This window comes from Nyctereutes procyonoides, unplaced genomic scaffold, assembly GCF_905146905.1.
Source record: "Nyctereutes procyonoides isolate TBG_1078 unplaced genomic scaffold, NYPRO_anot_genome, whole genome shotgun sequence".
NCBI classification, from domain to species: Eukaryota; Metazoa; Chordata; class Mammalia; order Carnivora; family Canidae; genus Nyctereutes; species Nyctereutes procyonoides.
The window spans coordinates 53,713,762-53,737,807 of NW_026575142.1; the positions used below are offsets into that span (position 1 = coordinate 53,713,762).

The 24,046-nt window shown below is 36.2% G+C and overlaps 1 protein-coding gene across 1 annotated transcript in view; it reads left to right on the forward strand.

The window, feature by feature from the left end:
- Positions 1-17,086, forward strand: part of IL1RAP (interleukin 1 receptor accessory protein) — a 116,431-nt gene extending 99,345 nt beyond the window's left edge. The window contains exons 7-11 of the mRNA XM_055307962.1: positions 1,081-1,207; positions 3,737-3,885; positions 11,438-11,581; positions 12,891-13,034; positions 15,510-17,086. Coding sequence (XP_055163937.1) covers positions 1,081-1,207; positions 3,737-3,885; positions 11,438-11,581; positions 12,891-13,034; positions 15,510-15,877 — 932 coding nt within the window. The 3' untranslated portion in view covers positions 15,878-17,086. The remainder of the gene's footprint in view (positions 1-1,080; positions 1,208-3,736; positions 3,886-11,437; positions 11,582-12,890; positions 13,035-15,509) is intronic.
- Positions 17,087-24,046: the final 6,960 nt, after the last annotated feature.

Consider the following 24,046-nt stretch of genomic DNA (forward strand, 5'->3'; position numbering starts at 1 on the left):
AGAGTAGGACCCCTCAGTGAGACAAACTTGAGTCCAAATTTGGATGATAATATAATTTGGCCTCTCCACCTGCACACTTGCTGAGAGTGAAAGCTGTTGATACCAATACCTAAGAAAGCAAGCATATAAGGAGGGCACAGGATGAGATAGATGAGCACTGGGTGTTATACTATATGTTGGCAAATTGAATTTAAATTAAAAAAAATTAAAAAAAGAAAGCATAGAACAGGGCTGTCCGGGGCAAACTGGAATGAAAGTCAATCTGGGTCAAATTCTGGTCTGCCACTTATTAACAGTTTCATCTACGAATGACATTTTAGGTCTTTAAGCATTAGTTTTCATGTCTATAAAACATGGATTTAAAAAAAACCCATAGTAGTTTGTTAAGATTCTGTAAAATCACTAGTAAGTGATAAATATTTAGCACAGTGAATTATATAAACTTTTTAGTAAAGGAGCTGCTGCTCTTCTTATTATCATTTTCTGCCCGGAGATCCCCCTGACCTCTTGTTCCAATTCAGAAAGATAGCACACATTTATTATTCATAAGTATTAGTATTTATAAATATATAAATATTTGCTGTATATATTGTACTTAAACATATATGTGTGTGTGTATATATATATATAATCTTTAAACTTATTGACTACACTTTGATAACCTGAGGATTTCAAGATCTGGCCTGCAGTGTGGCACATGGCCCCATCTTTTCTGGGCCAAGCACCCAAGATCTGGAGAGTCCCTCCTTAGTCACTGTTTGTGAGGGAAATAACAGAAGAATAGCCTGTGGAAGGTTAGGGCTAAAAAGGATGTTGTCAGAGCTTCTTTGAACAAATACTGTCATGGTACAGCATATATGGATTTTATAAAAAGATGATCATTCTGGAAATTTTGTATAAAGCTGCTGTACTTCTTTTCTTCATTTATTTGCAGTGAAGTATGGCACATTACTATGGTAGGCCACTTGAAAATTACTCAGAAGTAGTTTTAAGTCCTCGTATAGCTTCTGATTAGTCACAGCGTGGAACCAGTGTAGCCATGTGAAGGTTACACACTGATGGGTTAACTTGTTTTTTTAGGAGAGGAGCTACTCATCCCCTGTACAGTCTATTTTACTTTCCTGAAGGACGCCCGCAATGAGGTTTGGTGGACCATTGACGGAAAAAAGCCAGACGACACCAGTATTGATGTAACTGTTAATGAAAGGTACCATTGGCTCAGACAAGGGGTGATCAACGCTTGTCCATCAATTGAACGCCCTCTGATGTATACTAATCACTGAAAGTAAACACTGTGACTTTGGCCCATCATTACCAAAAATCAGTAAGATTTTCAAGTCTTTAGTGGCTGCATCCCAAAGAAGGATTGCTGGACTTGCATTTCCAGACTCAGACATCTTGTGATGATCACATATTCATAATTTCCACTTGGAAGTAGGTGGGATGGTGCATAGCCCACATGAATGAAAGGCCACAACACAGGGCTCTGAATACATGAAATCTGTTCAATGTCACCCTGTTATTTTCTTTCTCCAGTCTGGAGTCTAGACCTCTGTATTTATGCCTCAGAAAAATTATATTAGTGTCTTGTCTTGCAATAAGGATATATATTCCCTATCTTCTCCTTCATTCTTAACTCCCCACAGCATGCACATCACATTATAATTGATAATTATTATTTTTATAAATATTGACTAAATATATTCACATTCTTTAAATTTTATTTTTAAAGTGGATGAGGTGGTAATATAGCTCACTCTTTAAATAACAGGCTGGGTCATTTTATTTCTAAACAAATATAACTTTTTTTGAAGGGATTTGGGTTCACCAAGAGGAAAATGTGGGTCTTTGAAGACAAAAGGTTCTTCTGGAAATGAAGCCTACAAGTGCAAGACAACCAAGTGGAATTGGTGCATGGCAATAATAAAAGTTAGCAGCTGACCAACCACATCAGAAAGTAGCTCTAAGAACTTAAGCCTTAAGATGATATGCTGATAGGTCTTTGGCCACTTGAACTTCTAGAATTCAAAAGATATGCTGTTCCTAATAGTAAATTCAGACTTCGTGCAGAAGTTATGTCTATGTTGCATCAGGTGCTATGCAAGATACCTTGTTCCTAACTGAGTAGATTTTATCAGAATAAGAATGATAGAACAGAAATTTCAATATATTGTAATAAATGCTGTGACTGGAGAGTATTGGATGTTATCAGAAGCATTAGTTGAGGAATACAGTCAGTTTTAGGGGATTAGGCAGTGCTTCTTAGATGGTACAGTATCTGAAGATTTGAAGGATGAGTAGAAATAAACTAGGTAAAGAAATAGAATATTCCTGGTAAAAGGAACATCATGTGCAATGGCTTGAAGTTAGAGAAGCAGAACATATGTAAAGGTAGAGGAGTCTCCTGAAATTGGAGAGGCTTTTTTTTTTTTCAGAAGGAATTGATTAAAGATGTGGCTGGAGGACAAAGGGAGAGTTATTGATCACTTCAAGAATTCTGAACATTTCTATCATAAGAAGAATGAATGAATGGTAATGAAAGCCATGCTGTTCATCCTTGCTACTACTGCAGCACAACTCAGTGTTCAGAGTAGGGCCATGCCGTTCACTTTAGGCTAAACCCATCACAACCCTTGACCAAGTTCTCATGACTGATGGTAAGCCTTATTGGAAGGAGAACTTGGATGTCCACTTATAGGAGGGAGATTTTGTTTTCTCTTTGGAGCAAGTGGTTCCAAGGGATTTTAAAACTTGATCTAGTACCCAAAGCACTTGATCTCTGACATGCTGAGATTTGGATGTATTTATCTTCACAAAGCTTACTTGCTTTGAGAAGTTTCTTCTTTTTATAATGTTAGGATTTAACCCATGGAGTTTTATCCTTTTCACTGGAATATTCTACCTATGTTCAAAATCCAAGCTTTGGGAATCTCTGAAATGCATGAACTGTTGCTGAGGTTGGCAAAATAGCTTATATGAATATTATGAATATTTTTGAAAAATTTTATTTCTTTATTAGAGAGAGAGAGAGAGAGAGAGAGAGAGAGAGAGAGAGAACAAGCAGGGGGAGCTGCAGAGAGAGAGGGAGAAGCAGGCCCCATACTGAGCAGGGAACCCAACATGGGGCTTGATCCTAGGACCTTGGGATCATGACCTGAGCCAAAGGAAGACACTTAACCGACTGAGCCACTCAGGCTCCCCAATATATGAATATTTATTAAGCATTGTTCTAATACTTACACACTGACATAATTGTCAGAGTACTTGAGTAAGTCAATACATGTAACGCACTGTGTAGGCATTGCTATTTACCTCTCTTTCAAAGGAGGAACAGATTAGTTACTGTGCCTAAAGTATACAGCCAGTAAGTGGCAAAGCTTGGATCAAAACCCAGATAGATCTGGCCTCAGAAGCTTCTCTCTACACTGATACAGAATACTGTTTCAGAAGTGTGAGGGCAGGAGACATTTTGCTGTGAGGAGAGATCTGCCATATGTTGCCAGCAATGGGGTTTGATCTAGATACTGGAATTGCATGTGGTATAGAAGGTAAAACATGGTACTGGAATCTAGAAGCTTTCCTACCTTTGTAACCATCGGATCTCAGGCAACACAGCTCATGGACATTCTGGCCACCCTCACTTGGGGGCTCTGTGGTTGTCTCCTTGTCTGATTCACACACAGGGCATGGCCCTGTGGTCTCACTCATGCTTTGATTTTCTTTCCCCTATTTCTAGTGTAAGTTTGACTGCAACTGAAGATGAAATGAGAACTCAGATTTTGAACATCAAAAAAGTTTCTGCTGAGGATCTCAAGCGTAACTATGTCTGTCATGCTAGAAATGCCAAAGGAGAGGTTGACAAAGCAGCCAAGGTGAAGCAGAAAGGTAATGGATGCACTCAGCAGATGAGTCTGTGAACTCCAAATGTAACATTGTGGTGAATAAGGAAAATGAGAAGAGAGTGCTCCAGCACCTAGCACATCTGGCACATAGTAATGAATCAAAGATGAACTGAAAACCCTAAGGGCAAATTTCCAGCTATGTAAAGACACTCAAAATATTGTTTCTTATGCTTTTAGTAACTTAGTGCCCAAATATGGCCAAAAAACTTATATGATTATGAAAATGAGGCATAATCTTACATCAGTACAGTCATGAAAAATGAAAAATAAAACATTTAAAGCTACCAAAGATATAATAAAACTGGTAGAGTCATATATAATTGGTGGATTGTAAAGACTCTTTTAGAAATCATTGATGGCAGAGTTCAAGGGTCATAAAAATGGCCGTACTATGACTTAATACTTTCGGAATTTTTCCTGAACAAATAACAGAAAGAGAATTATGTACCCATCACTATTCTTAGAAGCATTATAAATAGCAGCCATCTAATTATAGTCAAGTAGTTGAGTAAAATATAAAATATTTCTTCTCAAAAATATCATTTTAAAATAATCATTTTAAATCTTTTGTACCAGTATTCAAACAGATTTATAATATACCACTAGCCACAATTGCTAAAATGAAAATTATTTAAACTGTGACTTAAAATAATGTAAAAGGATTTCCATGTTGATATTACTAATTTTTTCTACAATAAATAAAAATGATAAAGCTCTCTTGTGTGAGCTATTGCTACTGAAACAGACTGTGTCTAAAATTATCTTTGGGTCTCTCACCTAACACAGAACCCCAGACAATTAATCCTTTCAAGAATGTGTTTCAATGACTTAGAGAAAGATAATGATGATTTATCACACATGCAGTCACGTCATTCAGAATCATCGTGGATCTTAGTGTCAGAGCCTATATTATTTATAGCAAAAGTAAGGGAAAAAAAGAAATTAACTCATAGCTATTACATTTTGCAGTGGGATTTGAACCTTTTTTTTTCAAAGCTACTGCAAAAACAGGCTTCACCTTAACATTTCATTACAATTTAGAAAGTAAAAAGCAGAGTCCTGAAGTCTATATACCACTTAAGAAGTCTTAGTGGATTGGTTCTGGAGAGTTCATTGTTTCTGCTCCTCAGAAGCCAGTGTAAAGCAACAAGACTCAATCAAGTAATATAAGGCAGTTTCCCAAAGTTAGTTACTAAGAATACTACTTGGACTATTTATAGTACTGCAGTTCATTATTTGTACTCTAGATTCAGATGACCTGTGTTGGAATCCTGGTTTCTGTGCATCCTAACTCCATGAATCTTGAAAAAAAAAAAACAACAACAACAACAAAAAAAAAACAAACCCTTAACCTCTCTGAGCTTCAATTTCTTTATATTTGAAATAGACAAATGATACTGCTGTCTCATAGGGTTGTTTTAAGTCACTCAGCACAATTACTGGCCTATATACATATATATTAAGTGCTCAACAAATATTAAGTCTACTTATTTCCACAAAATTTTCACAGGTACTATTTGACAAAGGCTTTTTACAATAAATAAAGTATCATTAAAGGCTAGATTAAACAAAATCAAGCAAGTCATTTTAGTTAAGGGCCTCTTAGAGTCTTTCACATTATTAACATTTGGTATGAATATCTGCAGGGAGTTGGAATATAAGAGACAGGGTTTTCTTTGAAATATATTTGACTGCAGACTTCTGAAGTATGGAGCATTTTGTAGGACTCGTGTTTTGAAGCATGTATTTTGGGAAAGTAGCACAGAGGATGACATTAATTACTTATTGTCAGATAGATAGGATTAAATAATCAATTAAAATCATGTTTAGTCTCAGAGCGATGCAGAAGTCTGCCTGCCAGAGCTATGTGAGTAGCTCCCTTTCACAGAAGGCCATGCTCTGAATGGTTAAGTACGAATGGCATCAGGAATGTAAGGTGCATCCAGTGTACTGGATGATCTATGCTGAAATTACATCAATATCACATAGACTCCAGTCTGGTCTGTGTACATCCTGTGGGTTGTGGTTTTGTTACTTGGCTTCCATTCTGGGCCAGGTAATGTTGAAATCCAGAGGTAATATTTGTGTTTGCATTCATACATTATATGTATGGGTCCTTTTCTGGATTCATTGACAAAGCATGCTATGTCTTTCATCAAAAAGAAGACAGGAAGTACTCAAAATAAGAAAAATTCACTGGGATAGGTCTTTGGACACTGGGATAGGTCTTTGGACAACACAGTTTCATCTAGTCAGTTAAAACAGAGTATTAAAGGAGAGGCAGCTAATGTAAATGTGATAAACATGCAGTTGTTTTATAATAGGAAGGATATAGGGACTAAGGCAAGTTGTGTGGTGAACTTTATGAGAAACTGCCAAACTTATTTCCAAAGAGGCTGCACCATTTTGTACTTCCACTAGCAACGCATATAAACCCCAGGTGCTCTACATCCTTACCACCTTTTGGGGTTGTCAGACTTTTCAATTTTAGCCATTCTAGTAAGTAGGTAGTAGTATCACACTATATTTTTTAAATTTGCATTTGCAAATACTAATGATGTTGAGTACTTTTTTACAGACTTACTGACTGACCACTAATTAATATTTTTTCCTTTTGTGAAGTATCCATTAAAATATTCAGCCCATTTTGTTGTTGGGTTGTTTGTTAATGAGTGTGTGTGTGTGTGTGTGTGTGTGATATAACTTTGTGAATGTTTTAATCACTGTGCATTATTTTTGATGAGCAGAATTTTAAAATATTTGATGAAATCCATTTTATCAATTTCTTCTATATTTCTAAATCCTGTGCATTATTTTTGATGAGCAGAATTTTAAAATATTTGATGAAATCCATTTTATCAATTTCTTCTATATTTCTAAATCCTATATTAGCAATCTTTGATTGTTAAAAATCTTAGCTTTTTCTTTTATATTTAGGCCTGTGATTAATTTTAAATATTTTTTATACTGTGAGGTATGGCTTGGTGTTTTGTTTTGTTTTCCATATAGAAATCAGTTGTTCTAGTCTCATATTGAAAAATCTCTCCCTTTTTATTGATTTCTTTTTGACAACTTAGCCAAAAAAAATTAACTCTATGAGCATGAGTCTATTCTCTGTTCCCTCTTCCCTGTTCTGTCAATCTGTTCATCTGTTTGTAGTCCAATACATACTACTTTGTCTTGACTGACAGCTTTAAAGTAAGTCAGGAAGTCAGAAACTATTGTCTTCTTCCTTTTTTTTCTTTCTCTTCAAAGGTTAATCTGACTATTCTAAGGATCATATTATTCTTTCAAACAGATTTTAGTATTGGCTTGTTAATTTCTCAATAAGAATCTGCTAGGATTAGATTGGTATCATGTTAAATTTATAAACCTATTTGGGGAGAATTGAAATCTTAACAATACTGAATTTTCCAATCCATGAACATGATATATCTCTGAATTCATTTAGTTCTCATTGATTTTTCTCAGCTTTTTTGTTTGTTGTTTTATGTATACAGGACTTGCACACATTAAATATATCCCTAGAGATTTGTTTTTGTTGTTATTATAATGGTATTTTTAAATTTTCACTTTCAATTGCTCATTGATAGAAAATAGAAATGAATTAGTTAATTTTTGTATTTGATATTGGTCTTTGACTCCTCCCAATTCACTGCTTAAATAAAGTTTTTCCTTGTTTTGTTTGTTAGGTTCCTTAGGATTTTCTAGACACTTGATTGTGTCACCCATATATAAATATATTTTTCCACCTTCCTTTCCAAGCATTATGCCTTTGATTTCTGATCTTGTCAAGTCTCATCCGACCTATGCAAAGCTTTATATTTTTCCAAAGACTCAAGGTCACCCCTTGGAGATTTATAGAGCTCTTTTTCCACACAGTTTTCTTTCTTATTTACCCAGGCCTGTAAATTCACCCCAATTCAATAGTTCTGAACTGTGATTTCTGTGTCCTTAGCTGACTGTGATGGCTGTATTTTTGGTCTTTCCTATTCTATGCCACAGTCTGAAAGTGCCTTCAGGCAAAAAAAAAAAAAAAAACAAAACAAAAAAAAACAGGGTGATGACAGGGCTCAACTTTTTGTGTCCTTTCTCAGACAGATCACACATAGATCAACTGCCAGTTGTCCATCTTAGAAAAACTGTCATTTTACATATTCTGGAAAGAAAGCCACTTCAATATCAATTACTTCTCTAAGGCCAAAAGCTGAAGGGCAAAATGCACAGATCTTAGCACTATGATAGTCATACAAAGCAGGTCTGCAGGTTAATTCAGTTATAGGCCTCCGGTTTACTGTCACCTAAATAAAACATTCTAATGGTGTGTAATACAGAGAAATGGTCATCACATGGTTCATGTGAAAATTATCAAGAAGTCTCAGCAATTTAGTGAAGAATAGACACAGGGTCTGTCCAAGCAGCTGGTGATGGGCTCGGATACCTAGTGGATAGCAAGGCCCCAACTAATGAAGAGAAAAAGTTAAGTTCCCAAGGAACTTAACAACAAGATTATAGATCAACAACTTGAAATCAGAAAACAGACTGGGGCTAAAGTACTGGACTGGTTTAACTCAGGGTGGTTAGCTGGAAACCTGGACCTTGGAGCCCGTTATTACTGTCAAACTGCAAAAGAAGTGGAGGAAATTCTGATTCAGGGAATAACAGCAGAGCAAATGGCTAAAGTTGGCTATATCCTAAATCAATTATAAGTGAGATCAAAGAGAGAAGCAGTTTAGGAATGCAATTTGGTCAAATTGCATCACCCCTTCCTGATTGGAAACCCTTCGGTCTGGGATTGCATCAGATTAAAATCTTTATGCCAAAACATCAGAGGTTCCAGCTGGGGCAGACAGAAAATGTGAGCCGAGGGTCATCCTTTCCCTGTAAGCCAGCAAAGCTTTATATGAAAGCTTTTTAGAACATTTCCTGCATGTGGTTCAAGCCATTTAAAAATTCAGGCTTGTGGATTATTTATCTTAAGAGTTCAATTAGTTAAATAGTATCAGGAACTACTTGATATCATCAAGATGGCCCCACAAAATACAATCTATAAATATGACATATGTAATTAAATGACCCAAAACCAAAGTAAAAATTCACACTAAAAGTAAAAATAGGCAGTAGTAAAATGAATGTGGCAGAGGGAAATTTATGAGAGTAATTGATCTTTTGATCATTAGGCAAGATATCTATTGATATTTTTTTAAAAACCCATTTCAGGTAAGTGCATCCACTGACCTCTTTTTTCCCTCCCTATTACAAAATGTCCAGCCAGAAGGAGCCAAAATAACTGAGCAAATAATGAAGATGACAGTGGGAATTACCCCAGTGTACTGTTAACATAACATGTGCTCAGAAATACCAAGGACACAGCAATTTTCATGCCAGCTACCTAAATTGATCTTAGTAAATTCTTAACAATTGCACTGACATAGCTTTTGACATTTGATAATGAAGTTTTCTTGTTTTAAACACCACTATTCATGGAACAAGCATGAGATACCTGGTAATAATTCTGCATTGCGGAGTTCCAGGCTATCTCTGAGATAGCATTAGCATCCCGAGTTTAGGGTAATGAACTTGAAACTCAAAGATCTGCCCTTTAATTAGAGAACTTTAGGCTCAGCTCCAGGCTGCTTACCATTTTTTCCCTTAGGAGAGATACCTGCTTTAAAAGGGATTTTTCTACTAGCGTATGATCAATAATTAAACTTCACGGCAGAGCTCTGCAAAGATCTCTGGACTTTGGAGTGAGACCCTGGATAACAAACCCAACTTTGAACAAAATTCCTCTGTGCCTCACCTTGGCAAGCACTTAACATAATGTCCAAGTGATCAAAAAGCCTTTTCTCACTACCTGACCTGATATACCTCTTGTGCCCCAGCCCAGCCTCTCAGTACCCCATCATATCACCCTGCCTTATTGCCTTTATAGCACTGATTGCTACCTAACATTAGTTGTCTTATTATTTATTTCCTTGCATTAGAATACTAACCCTAAGAGGGCAGAAACCCTCTTGATCTTATCTACTATTGTATCCCCAAAAGCTTCTGGCAAATAATAATGTTGATAAGTAATTGCCAGATCAACTAATACATAATTCAAGCCACTTCTGCTTCAGATCCAAATATTCTATTCCTTCTTCAAACACTTATGCTTCATTATCACAAGCTAATAGTGCAAACAAACGAAATTGTTGATACATAGTAGAGTACTAGATTTCTTTTAAATATTCCAGGAGTAGATGGTGCTATATCTGGAAATGTTCATTGAGATCCTACGTATTCTAGGGGTAGGATGGATGAAGAAGACACAAATGAAGACTATAGATGTATAGTTTAGGGGGGGGCAAGAAAGAATGGAGAAGCAGGCTTCTAGACAAATTACAGTATAATATAAATGCTGTAATAGAATTATAAACAATGAGAAGAGTAGGAATTTCTGCCGGGCAGATGCCAGATTGCAAGAGGAGTTTCATTCTAGAAAAGCTTATACAAAATAATGACACTTGAGCATGGACTTGAACACTAAAGAAAGAGAAAAAAAACTATTCTTGCCAGAAGTCAAGTACGAACAAAGATATGAAGTGAAACCTTCCTGATGTTTTTTGTGGGAAAGGTAGTGGTAAATGAGACAGTACAGTGGTTAGTGGTTTGGTCATGACAGACTTGTTTACAGGTCTGAGTTAATACCTATCTAGTTTTTAGGAAGTCAGAAATTACCTCTTTCTATTTCTCATAGTTCCAAAGAAACTGATAAAATGCCTTTAATATAAAAGTAAGCAGATACTATGGAAATCTGTCCATACCTGGATATTACATTTCAGAATGTGTATCCTAGAACTATAAACCGAGAGATACTTTCAACGCCAAGCATACTCAGCATTTGGTGGAAACCCTCTCTCTCTGCCCAAAGAAAATAAGATTTTTGAGGCTTTTCCCTAAATTTATAGGAAAGGTGATTAAATTTTTCCACATGGCACTGACAAGAGGATGGAATTAAAACTAATGGAAACACATTGAGATTTTCACTCAATCCAAATGCTCCAACAATTAAAATCCTATCAGTATCATGGTCTGTTCTAGGTGGTAGTAAGGATTCCATCCCAAGAGATAGGTAAACAGAAGATGGAATTACAGTTCTCAAAAATATTTTTGAGGAGATTCACATATCAGATCATGAGTTGAATGAGATGACCTTCTAAATCCTTTCCGGTGCAAAAATGTGTATACAACTAATATATGATTTATATACCATTAATATGTATTAATTTATATAACACCAAACTCTATTCAAGTCATCTGATAGTTAAAAATACCCACATCAGGTGCTGGCAACAAAAAGATAAAATATGACACAGTTAGGTATTAAAACATAGTGCTTAAGCCCTATCATGTTATCTCTGCTTGTTCACACATATAAAAGTCAGGTGCATGGCTCAGCTGTTTGGCTTACCAGCTATTTGCGGGATGATGGATCACTGTGATCACCACGTAGAAATCAATTGTTCCTCTGTTGTTCACTCCATTGATAGCTCCAAGATACACAGTGGAATTAGCATGTGGTTTTGGAGCTACAGTCCTGCTGGTAGTGATTCTCATTGTTGTTTACCACGTTTACTGGCTGGAGATGGTCTTATTTTACCGGGCTCATTTTGGAACAGATGAAACCATTTTAGGTGAGTAATGAAAGTTTGATGTAAGTACTTTCTACTGTCATTTTCAGAAAACACGTTGGCTTGATAAAAGCGAGAATAACTGAAAGATCTAATCAAACTATTTTTTGACTCAGCCCTTACTATTACAAATCCTTTTAATGTATATTATTTTGCTTTCTTGGCTCAATATGTGTTTGGTCTAAATTAGCCCATCCAAATAGATGTATAATGCAAGCCACATACATAATTTCAAATTTTCTAGTGGTCACAGTAGGAAAAGTAAAGAGAAAGTGAAAATTAAATGTTAAATTTATTATTTAACCCAATATATTTAAAATATTATTATTTTAGCATACAACAAATATTTAAAAGCTAATGGTGATGTTTTAGTCTTATATCTTGGTAATCAAAATCTCATAATTTAGCATGTGTTATATTTTAAATTTACAGCACTTCTCCATTCAGACCAGCTGCATTTCAAGTGTTTGATAGCTATATATAAACTGTGACTGGACAGCACAAGCCCACAGTCTTTGTACTTAAGGGTGGTCCATGCACCAGCCACATCAGCCTCACATGGGAGCTTGTTCAAAGGAAAATCTTAAGCTTAACCCATACTCCGAGCAGGATCTACATTTAAATAATATTCCCGAATGATTCAAGTACACATTAAAGTTTTAGAAGCACCGTACTAGTGCAAATTTGTATGGTGACAAGAAAGGAACAATGAAACGTACTGATTTTTAGACTAATCCTGAAAAGATTTTCATTCAGTAGTTTTGTGGAAAAGACAAATAACCTATATTTTTACTGAGAGGTGCTGTTTATAATTAGGCAACTTTGGGAAAGATGAGTTTATTGAATTTAAGTATATTTTTAATTGGAGTTATTTTCAGGTACAAATAATTTAGACACTTTCTAAAATTTTGCTCAGTGTATAATTCTAATATATTAGTAGTGACAAAGTAGGACAGGAACTAGAAATTCTCTGTATGGTATTAATTGCTAGCACCTACGATCGACTATTTGAGCCCTGATTGGGTTAATTCATAGTTGAATGAGCCAAACCTCATTTATTCTCCGCTGTAAAAACTATACTCAGTGATGTGAGAGTAGAAGACACATCAGATAAAATTTACAATTACACCTTAAAATAGTCATTTTGCCTGGAGCCCTGTCACAAGTGGGAAACCACCCTGAAATCTGTCAGATAATTCATACATGTAAAAAAGTGAAAATGTCTAGTATGCAAAAGTTTGATTTAAGAAAAAAATGCAATAATATTGTGAAACTTTTCTAATTTATATTGGATCTCTCTTCCTTTTGCTAGATGGGAAGGAATATGATATTTATGTATCTTATGCAAGGAACGCAGAGGAAGAAGAGTTTGTGTTACTGACCCTCCGTGGAGTTTTGGAGAATGAATTTGGATACAAGCTGTGCATCTTTGACCGTGACAGTCTACCTGGGGGAAGTAGGTATTTCACATGAGTACAACTGATGCCACCCTGAGTGGCAAAGGGAATCCTTAGTTTAGGGTCATGTAATAGAGTCATGACAGAGTTCTGTGCTGGCATCTCTGGATATTTAACGTCCAGTTGTTTGATGTAATAGAGGCTTATTTAGGAATAAAATTACATGGTGTGTTGTAGGTTATTGAGGTGCCATTTATGGCATTAAAACTGTTCCCCTTTGTAAGCTTTAAGAACTCAACATCAGGAAAGTGTGGATGTGGAGTGGATTATAATTCTATTAAATGCCTCATTTTTAAATGTTCTCCTTTACATACATTTAGATTTTTAGAAGGTTTAAGCTAATCTGCATTAATTTCCCTAGAATTTTTTTTTAAAAAAACTTTGAGTTTAAACAACACTTTTACAAAGACTGAGGCTTACTTGATTTTACTAAGAATGAGTTTGTGAAGAGAGTGCATGGAATCTTTCTTTGTAGTATTCATTGATAATAATTAGAAAATTTCCCTGTGGCATTTGCTAATTTTCCTTTCCACACTTTTGTTTTCTGGCAAGCCAATGCTATTTAAATCACTCCTTTTTCTTGGGTCTGTTTCTTCCTTTCCAGCTTGTACATTTGCGATGTAGCTTAAAAAAATTTTTTAAAGGCCAGTATATTCTAGTAGGTTAAAAAAAAGAGAGAGAAAGAACTTGAATTGCTGAATGGATTTCAAATAAAAGTACACCTCAAATTTTCAGATCCACCCAATAACATACAAAGTGATGATCCAACTGAGTCTGTTTTAATAAATACATAGAAGCACTACTAAACCCACTGCCAAACTTCTTACTGTTGAAATGCATGTAATGTATTTAATCCTCACCACAACAAACTAATTTTCCTCACCTCCAATCCTGTTTATGTGAATCATTTCAGGTGTTTAAACAATATTATATGGAAAATGGAGATACAAAATATACTTAAATGTTTATCCTCATTTCAAATTAGCTGGACCACTTATTTTATCTCCTTAGTCATTACCTAGAGTCCCATCATGCCAGTGATCTACAGTGGATATCTCTTTCAGTATCATTTTTCCAGGAAATGATGACTTGATTATACAACGAAGGGACACATTCCACTTATTTTAATGCTTAAAACCTAAGTCACTTACTCATCCATTTATCCGTTCATTCTTCCATTCAACAAATATTTATTACGGTGTAAAAAGTTATATAAAGACATACAGCATAACAACAATGACCCTTCAATAGGGGTTTGTAATTCTCCGAAGAATCCAAGTTCTCCGTAATTACTCTTGCATCTTGCTTCTGATGGTCGGTCCTTGCTATCTGCATTCTCCCTGTTGCTCTTCATCCTCTGTGCCTGTGGGTCTCTTTCCATGCTTACACATCATCTGCCTCCAGCAACGCTGCATGGAGTAGATAATTACTTATTCCTGGATTCTCCTCCGGGCTGCACATGGAATTTTAATTTGCCTCTGTACCTGTGAAGATGAAGGGGCAAAATGGCTGCTTAGGGGCATGTCAGAAGCCATGAAATAGCTTTGCATTCCCTGGAGTTGGCTTCTCTTTGAACCCCAGTTAAAGGATTATACAGTCCTAGATAAGCAACCTTGAGGAGATGGATTATTCCCAAGAGTTTGGTGACAGGAACTAATCAGAGCCCTTGACAAGAGAATTAAATTTCACTGAATTTCCATTTTCCCCATTTCTTCTTCTTTTCGGACCTGAAGAAAGCATTTGCCTATTAGTGAAGGCAGACACATCAGCTACCAGCTACTGAAACACATGTCTTCATAGTAATGACAGGAGTTTAAGGAGAAAGATCTAGGGACTAATTTAGGCTCTAGAGCAGAGAGCAGAATAGGAAGTTGAGCTGAGAATCTGATGCCAGCCAAAATGCCTTTCAGTTGGCTAGACTTTTTAAAATTCCTATTCTAAGGACACAGTGATACCAGTCTGAGTTGGGTAGGAGTCTGGCAATGGAGAGGAACTTTCAGAAAAATGAATGTTCCTACTCTTGCTTTCCTATGTTAGTGAGAAATGAATTTCCATGGTTTTGACTCTACAGTGATTATCTTTTTGAATAGCCACTGGCTTTAGAGAGTGAATACATGGGTACTGTTGGGGACAAATGTCGCAGGAGCTTATTTGGCTGAACTGCAGTGTGCCATGTGTTTTGAAGAAATTGATATCTGTACAACCCATCTATTTCTCATTATACTCGGCTTTGTGCCTGTTTGGAACTCTTGGGGGGTGGAAATGTGCATATAGTTTTCAGTATCTTGAAGGAACATGGCATTTATTGGACAGAATGAGTGGGTATAAGGATTAAGATGTTGCAAATGTTCTTGATAACAGTTTCAACTCAATTCGTAGGCTGTTACCCTAAGTTCCCTACACTTGCTCCTCAAGCCCCAGGCTTTTGGGGAGTTCTTGGCCAACACTAATCCCCATGGTGTTTTCTTTCTCAGTTGTCACAGATGAGACCTTGAGCTTCATTCAGAAAAGCAGACGCCTCCTGGTTGTCCTAAGCCCCAACTACGTGCTCCAGGGAACCCAAGCCCTCCTGGAGCTCAAGGCTGGCCTAGAAAACATGGCCTCTCGGGGCAGCATCAACGTCATTTTAGTACAGTACAAAGCGGTGAAGGAGACGAAGGTGAAAGAGCTGAAGAGGGCTAAGACGGTGCTCACGGTCATTAAATGGAAAGGGGAGAAATCCAAGTATCCACAGGGCAGGTTCTGGAAGCAGCTGCAGGTGGCCATGCCAGTGAAGAAAAGTTCCAGGTGGTCTAGAAGTGGCGAGCAGGGTCTCTCCTATTCATCCTTGAAAAATGTATGAGGGACAACGAAAGGGGTCAGAGGAACCAAGGGCACTCCAGAAAGGAAGAATTCCTTTTCTTGATTCCCAATGTATTGGTTCACAGACAGAAAAGAATGCTGTTGAAGCCTCCCCATAGGGATAAATCCAGAATGACTGTATAACTGGTTGTTCTGCTTCCTCAGGCAATACTAAGGTTTAGAATGGTGGTGCCACCAGTCTGTCACCATCAGACCATCTGACGTCACTATGTTCTTCACAGGCAAAGACTTGGTTGATGCAAATTTCCCCTTTCTACATCCTCTGTCCCTGCTCCCACGTCTCTAATCCCGCTTCCTCTCTCATTTTTTTTTTTATCTTAACACTCTTTGGCAGACTTTTGCTGTGAATTCCAAGACCCCTAAAGATAACTCGTCTGTTAGCAAGGTCATTATGAGTCTCCAAGTCATTTTCTTTGTATTTTCACTCATAAGTTAAAAAGGTAATCAGTGCCCAAATGTATTTGAGCTGATGATAACAGGCTTTTTTGCTCATTCTGCTGTGCAGTGTGCATTCACAGCCAGGTTGACACCCACATAGGACACCACGAAGCAGTATAACTGGAAAGTGTTCCTTATGATGGTTTTAAAGGACTTACATGCATTTTCTCCTGCTAAATCCCTCGTGCCCTCCATCTTGGTCATTAATGTCATATTTCTCAATTTGAAAAACCTACCATATTTTTTTTTATTTCAGTAAACTGGATATCTGCAGGTCGACCCATATTTGTCACTTCATCTTCCCTATCTCCTGTACCCTGTATCAACCATTTAGAGTTTGCAGATGGTTCCACACTTGGTTTGGTCTGACAGGAAGCTTCTAATGGTGCTAAGAGAGAGTAAAATAACAGCAAAATGCTTTTAAGGCATTTTCTGGCTTGTGAGAAAAAGCACAGAACAGGGTGTTCAACTATTTGTCTCTTCATCTCAGCCTTGCTAATGTGAATATTAGGAAAGTGATTTCTCCTCACTTGCTTCTATCTCTCCATTGTAAAGTGTGGAAGTTAGACTCAGTGACCTTGTGAGTTGCTTTTAGCATTAATATTCTAAGAGAATTAACTGGACCACACAGTATTTCCAATATTTTATTCGTGGATACAGTTAATACACTCACTCCAAACAAGTCAGTCTGAAAAGTCTCTTCCATGAAACTTGTTTCACTTTGTTTTAAATAAAATTGTACTGTTCTTAAGACTTGGAAAAGTAAAAACTAAGTCCAGAGTTTACAAAGTATTGAATATCTATAGTACGTATATACATACATATATATACACACATAGATACATATATGCACACATAACATATATACATATATGTACACATGGATTAAATATGTATATATATCTACATTGTATATATATACACATGAATTGGATTTGTGTATGTGTATATATGTATGTATGTATATATGTATATATGCACACACATTTATGTACACATGAATGTGACTTTAAATAGCTATTGACACAAAATATTACAAATCACTGGAACTCTTATCCAGTCTTTAAGTTATGTTTTTACTGTGATTCTTTTGTGTCAGTGTTTTCTGTACATTATTTGTAAATTCACAGCTCACAGAGTAGTAGTTGCTAGTTCTCGCCTTCCCTAAATTAATATAAATAACTTATTGCTGCTGCATTTGATCTGGGTGCAGTGGATTCTGTTGGACACAGAGCTCCTATGGTCACTGCTGAGCAGTACCAGTCCTCTGGCATTAATTGATCATCTATTATGTCACAAGCACACACTCATAGAAACTAAACTATGGTAATGTCAGTGTTCAACTACCAGGGAGATAAATCTCTATTTGGACTGTTGAGTAAGAGAAAAAGGAAAATAAAATACTTATAAATAAACCTGAGTATCCTATGAAACACCGTAATTCATAATTTAAGAGAACCCTTATCACAGCATTATGAATGTTAATAAGTAATTCTAAAAGTATCTCCTGCATTTAAGTGTCCTTCAGCAGTGTTAAAGTCCATAATAAATCATTTCTCTATACTGAAGTTATATTTTAAATTGAAGAAAAAAAGCTTCATGAATTCTTTACTATAAAGCTATGATATGGAGTCATTATTCGATCTATTTTTTTCTCACTAATGCTTTTCTTTATTACAAACCACAATTACTCCTCCTGTTAGCTCTTTATCCTCAAGACCAGAGGAGAGCTGACTCCAGATAAGCTTGGAATATCAATTGCATGAATGTTAGGTAATGGGGGACAGTCTCCCATCACAAGGGTCCATTCGTTTGCCAATGCTGCATTCTTTTTGCACTTTTGGATTCGATATTTGTCCTAAACGCTTTTGGGTACCCCTAGAAATTTCTTGATATTCCTCTTCCTACTTATATACTAGTATTTGATATTGAACTTTTCCAAATGCTAAAATCTAAAACATCTCATATCCAAATATGTCTCATTCTCAGATAATTTTGTTTCAAGGTTTTTTGTTTGTTTTATATCTCAAAGGATGCCTGATACAAAATTTTTGAGGGAGATGGGTAAATAAAATTTTGAGAGCAAGGAGAAATTGCTCTATAATGCTAAAAAACTATGTCTCTAAATTTAAAAAAATCTTAATGGTTTTAGATATATGATATAAAGATCTTCTGCACCCAAGTTAACAAAGAACCATGACATATAAAGTGTCTAATTACATAATCTATAAAATTTATTTAATTATCTTCTGTATTGTAACTTAGGTGATTCCCTAGGATTCTAATAAACAAGTACTCCACTGTGTTGGGAAGCAAAAGCATCACTCCACTTGCTAATTATCCATTTTTTTCCATAGGTTTTAATATTTTAAGATTATCTTATTATCTTTTTTATTTTATTCATAAAGTTTTGTATTTTCATTTTTCATTTGATTTGTAAATTTGTTTATTTTAAAAATAAACCATTTATTTTCAGATTTGAATTTTATTTTGTGCATGTGTTTTATGTCTTTATTTTCATGTTTGGGCATAAGAAATGAGAATAAGAAGTATTAATGATACACATAAAAATGTTAGAAGTTATATTAGTTAAATTTCTCTTTCTGAGAGAAATCTGAGAGAAATGAGAACTTTATATCAAGAACATTTTCTTTACATGTGAATAAAAGTTATTTAAATAAAATGAATTGTTCTAGTATACCATGCATGGTTGTGTGTATGTGTGTGTGTGTGAGTTCACATGCATGCGTGTGTGTGTGTGTGTGTGTGTGTGTGTGTGTGTGTAGAGACAGAAAGAATAACAGAGGAGTGAGAGAACAATGGGTGAGGAGATTAAATGTTGCAGTAGTATTTTTTTATTCACACCTATTCTAAAGTAAAGAAACAGAATTTTAAAAAAGTATTATTCACTTATAAATCCACATTTTAAGGTGATTCTCTAAGGTTACCATGAAGAATTGATTCAAATTCAATTACCATTAGCCCTACATTAGTTTAATATTATGTTCACTAGACATTGAATAGTAATAATTTAACCAGAGTCATTAATTCACATGTCTACTGTGTATAGACATTTACATAGAGGTATTTTAAATTTTTAACCATACTATAAGTTTGCTCTTATTATGTGTACTTTATAGATTTAAAGATATTAAGATAAAAATATAGATAAGTGGATAAACTAATATTTGAATTCAGATTCATCTTTCAAATTTGGTGCCTCCTCTCCGCCCCCCCCTTTTTACTACACTTCATGTTTAAGAAAAAGAGAGATTGAGAGATGCTGCTGTTGCATACACCAATAACCTAGCTAGAGAACAAAATTATAGTCCTAGTTTTCTTCTAGGTGAATTCCAGGGAGATTATGATTTTTAAAGGTAGGAGTATTCTAGAGTATTGATGAATTCTAGATCAGAAAACATGACTTCAAAAATAACTTAGTACCACACAAAAAAATTTGGTCTCATCAGTCTATAGCCATACCTTACTTTTTTGAGCCCAACAGAATAATAATCTAATTTATGACTCCCTCTCTGAATAATATTCAGCATTAAAAAATACCAATTCACATCTTCAACTGCAGTTTTTACAGTATGAAAAATATTAAAATATGCCATAAAGAAGGCAGCTTCCTTCAAAGTACTGTGTGAAGACCCTCAGGTATAGACCAACTCGCATCTGATAAGCATCTTCTCCAGCCATTCCTCAATATCATTGAATTCTGCCATTCATATCTGTTTCTTTAGCTTTGTCCTATTTCAAATGCAAATTTTACATTTTCAGGATGGGGTACCAAAATTAAAAAAAAAAAAGCCATTGAGTCTTTCTTTAGAGGACCTAGGACAGCATTTTATTTTCAACAGTGATATCCCCATTGGAGAGAGTGTACATTTTCCTAATGTGATTATTTTGAAGTAAAACACACAACACACACACAGGCACACAGAATTTGAGCACGCAAAGTTCTTTTTGCTGAAATCTATCAATGCTGCCTTAAGATTATATTGTATTTCTCATGAGACGGGAGAAGCAGTAGATTTTTTACTTTTACATTCTCAGGTTTGTGAAAGGCCGCTACACAAATTCTCAGTAGAACTGGGACAAAGCAGTTTCCAACACACACACACACACACACACACACACACACACACACACACACACAGGCTTCAAAGATAAATAAAAGTTTAGATTTAACCTCTAAGATCAAAATGAAAATTCTTTAAAGCTACTTTGCACTCTTGACAAAGCTAGTTAAGAGGTCTTAAAAATTGAGCATATGTCTCTTCCAATTACTCTTCAAATTCATGTTAAATTTACTAATTGGAAAGAACTAATCTTAGTAAGGAGCACAGCTCCTTTATTCTTTGTCAAATTCATAATGATCAAATTCATTGCAAACTTTCAGCTTGTCTTCACAGGCTAAAGTCTCTCCATCACTATTTCATCCCTGGCCCCAAAAGAGTAGATATTCAACCTCATGGCCTGTCTGCAGCACCTGTTTTCAGAATTGTCAATGGCTGTGTTTTACACATTTGGAAATCCTTTCCTTCAGAAAAATCACATTGTTTAAGCCCTTAACTCTCATGAGCTAAGCACTGTATTTATCTCAGAGACCTTCCAGTGGAATCTCTGTCCAAATCCACATCAGTTACTATAGAAAGTTAATGCTTTGTCAGAAGTCTTTAGCTAATGAATTCTTGACCATTGTCTATGTTGTTACCCCTTTAATTGATTTTTAGTCTAATTCTTCATACATATACATGAAAAAAGGAAGAAGATTTTAGTTGATAACAGGATCAATACTATGAATTATCTGATGTTCTGTTCAAAATTCTAAGAATCAAGAGATAAAACTGTGTGGTTCTTAGGAGCTGGTAATTCCCTATTGCTCTTTGCTGATCAGACTATGTCTGGAGCATCGCGTTCAGTCCTGTTCAAAATTCTACTCTTTAGGAGGTACATATATAAACTGAATACTATTCAGGGGAAAATGATAAAAGTGGGAGAAGAGACTTGACACCATGTCTTTTGGGAAATAAGATAAAAATTCTGAAGTTGATCTAAGTCTAAAGATGAGAAGAAAATACAGTGAGGTTAAAATAGTTGTGAAATATTTTAAATATTTGAAGATATCAGATCTAAGACCACCAGATAAAAGTGGCAGGGAAGAATATTTCAAAAAAAATTACAAACAGCTGAAATTAGCTGCTTTTAGAGGTGGTGAATTCCTCATCCTTGAAGGTAGCAGAGGCTTAGCAATCATTGATAGGAGTGGCATAAATGAGATTCATTAACTGGGTAGATTATTTGACACTGAGGTACTTCATTCTTAAGTGTTTATTTATTGCCTCTCCTTTGTAGCATGGACAATGATGAACTACAGTACATGTAAGTTTTCACTAGGCATTGTCCTATCTTTCCATTTTCCTGTAGATACAGTGGAAGCAGTTTTTGACTTCATTCAGAGAAGCCGAAGGATGATTGTTGTCCTGAGCCCAGACTATGTGACAGAAAAAAGCATCAGCATGCTGGAGTTTAAACTGGGCGTCATGTGCCAGAACTCCATTTCCACCAAGCTCATTGTGGTTGAGTACCGTCCCCTTGAGCATCCACACCCAAGCATCCTACAGCTGAAGGAATCTGTGTCTTTTGTGAGCTGGAAAGGAGAAAAGTCCAAACATTCTGGCTCTAAATTCTGGAAGGCCTTGCGGTTGGCTCTTCCCCTGAGAAGTCTGAGTGCCAGCTCTGGCTGGAATGAAAGCTGTTCTTCCCAGTCTGACATCAGTCTGGACCATGTTCAAAGGAGGAGAAGTCGTTTGAAAGAGCCCCCAGAACTCCAGGGCACAGGAAGAGCTGCAGGCACCTCTGCAGCCCCAGATACAATGTCCAAGCACAGAGGGAAGCCCTCTGCAGCCTGTCGCTGCTGTGTTACCTACTGTGAAGGAGAGAGTCACCTTAGGAGCAAGAGTCGGGCAGAGATTCATACCCAGCCCCAGTGGGAGACACACCTCTGTAAGCCCGTTCCCCAAGAATCAGAAACTCAATGGATTCAAAATGGCACCAGATTGGAACCCCCTGCCTCCCAGATCTCAGCCCTTGCTCTTCACCATTTCACGGATTTATCCAATAACAATGACTTCTATATCCTATAATACCATGTGGTGGGTGGTGGCTGCTATGTATGTATACCAGCCTTCTTTGTGTCATGAACCTATGGGAGTAATTGACATTTTTATCATCTAATGGACTACCAGACTGTGTCCCCTTTATTGATTTTTAAAAACTATTTATTTCTAGGAGACAAAAGACCTGAGGACCTGAATCCAGAATTATTGCCTCTAACGGCCTCAGAAGAGCACACTCTTCTTGAGCCCTAGAAGGTCAGTATGTGAAAGTTGCCTAAAGTCTGATCCTCTATCTTGCCCAATGGTTTCAAACTGAGCAAATAATTTAAGTGTGTTTCTTTTGAATTTGTTGATCAACCTCACACTATAAGTCAGTCAGATGTACTTGGGCTATGATACTTACAGGGTATGTGTATTCCAAGAGAGCATTGTGGAAATGAGTTGATTCTGGTGAAAGCTGTGGGACTAATCGCTCCTAAAAGCCTACAGCACATTCCCCCTGGAAGGACCAAACACACTAACAAGGATACATGGTGTTCCGTCTCACTGTAAACTAGTGTTCTATAAACTGCCTAAAGTTGTTAGCATCAATAAAGTTATATTTTTATGTGATTTCATTTGTACTAACAAATTTTTACCTGTCTCTCTTCCCTCTTCTTTTTATGGCTTTTGAATTCACATCAGAAGAATATTCCGTTTCAGGAAATCATGACTTAGTTTAGGTACTAGGAAAGTTTGAAGTGTATCTTTAGTTTCTTTCTAACGTGTATGGAGGGGAGATCTGGGAAAGGACAGAAATAGAGTGAGAAAAATGTTTCCAATAGAATGGAAGTTTACTCAAAGATCTCATATTGTTAAGGATTCAGTGTAGCATTTGGTGTATGTATTTCTTCATCTCATTCAAGATTCTGAGAAGGAACAATCAGTCCAAGTGACTACAAGAATAAGAAAGTGAAAAAAAAAAGAGAGAGAGAGAGAAAGAGGCTAGATATACGGATAATACACATGCTGTCCATCTAAGACTGATGTGTATAAGGACACAGGTATAGATACATATTTCTTTACTTGAAATCTTTTAACCCAATCATAAAGGCACATGGCATTTCATCTTCCAGTGAGGGAAATACTAGAGATGATTGGGCCTGTGGGTAATTGAATATCTCTTAAAAAGGTAGCAACCTCTTCTCAGCTCCATCATGATAGTTGTCACTCAGGCCCAATGTTGGTGGATTGTCCAGCTTTTCAAAATAATCTAAAAATTAATATTTGTATGTAGTCATTCAATTATGGTTTGTCTTAGAGTTAAAATAAAAGAAAGAAAGAAGAACCAACCAAAACACATGAACATGTAGTAACCCGGAGGGCCACTAGTTTGTAATTTCAGAACTAAAGTATTCACCAAAAGAATATATACCTGAGTGGGGATTCAAGTGCCCCTGGCAATGCTGAGATTGAAGAACATGGGCTGGACCTAAGGACATAATGGGAGACTTCTGTTCCCTCCCCACATCAAAAACACCTGAATCCTCAAAATAAGGCTGATATGACCTACCACTTCATCAGAAGATAAAAAGTTAGAAAATAAT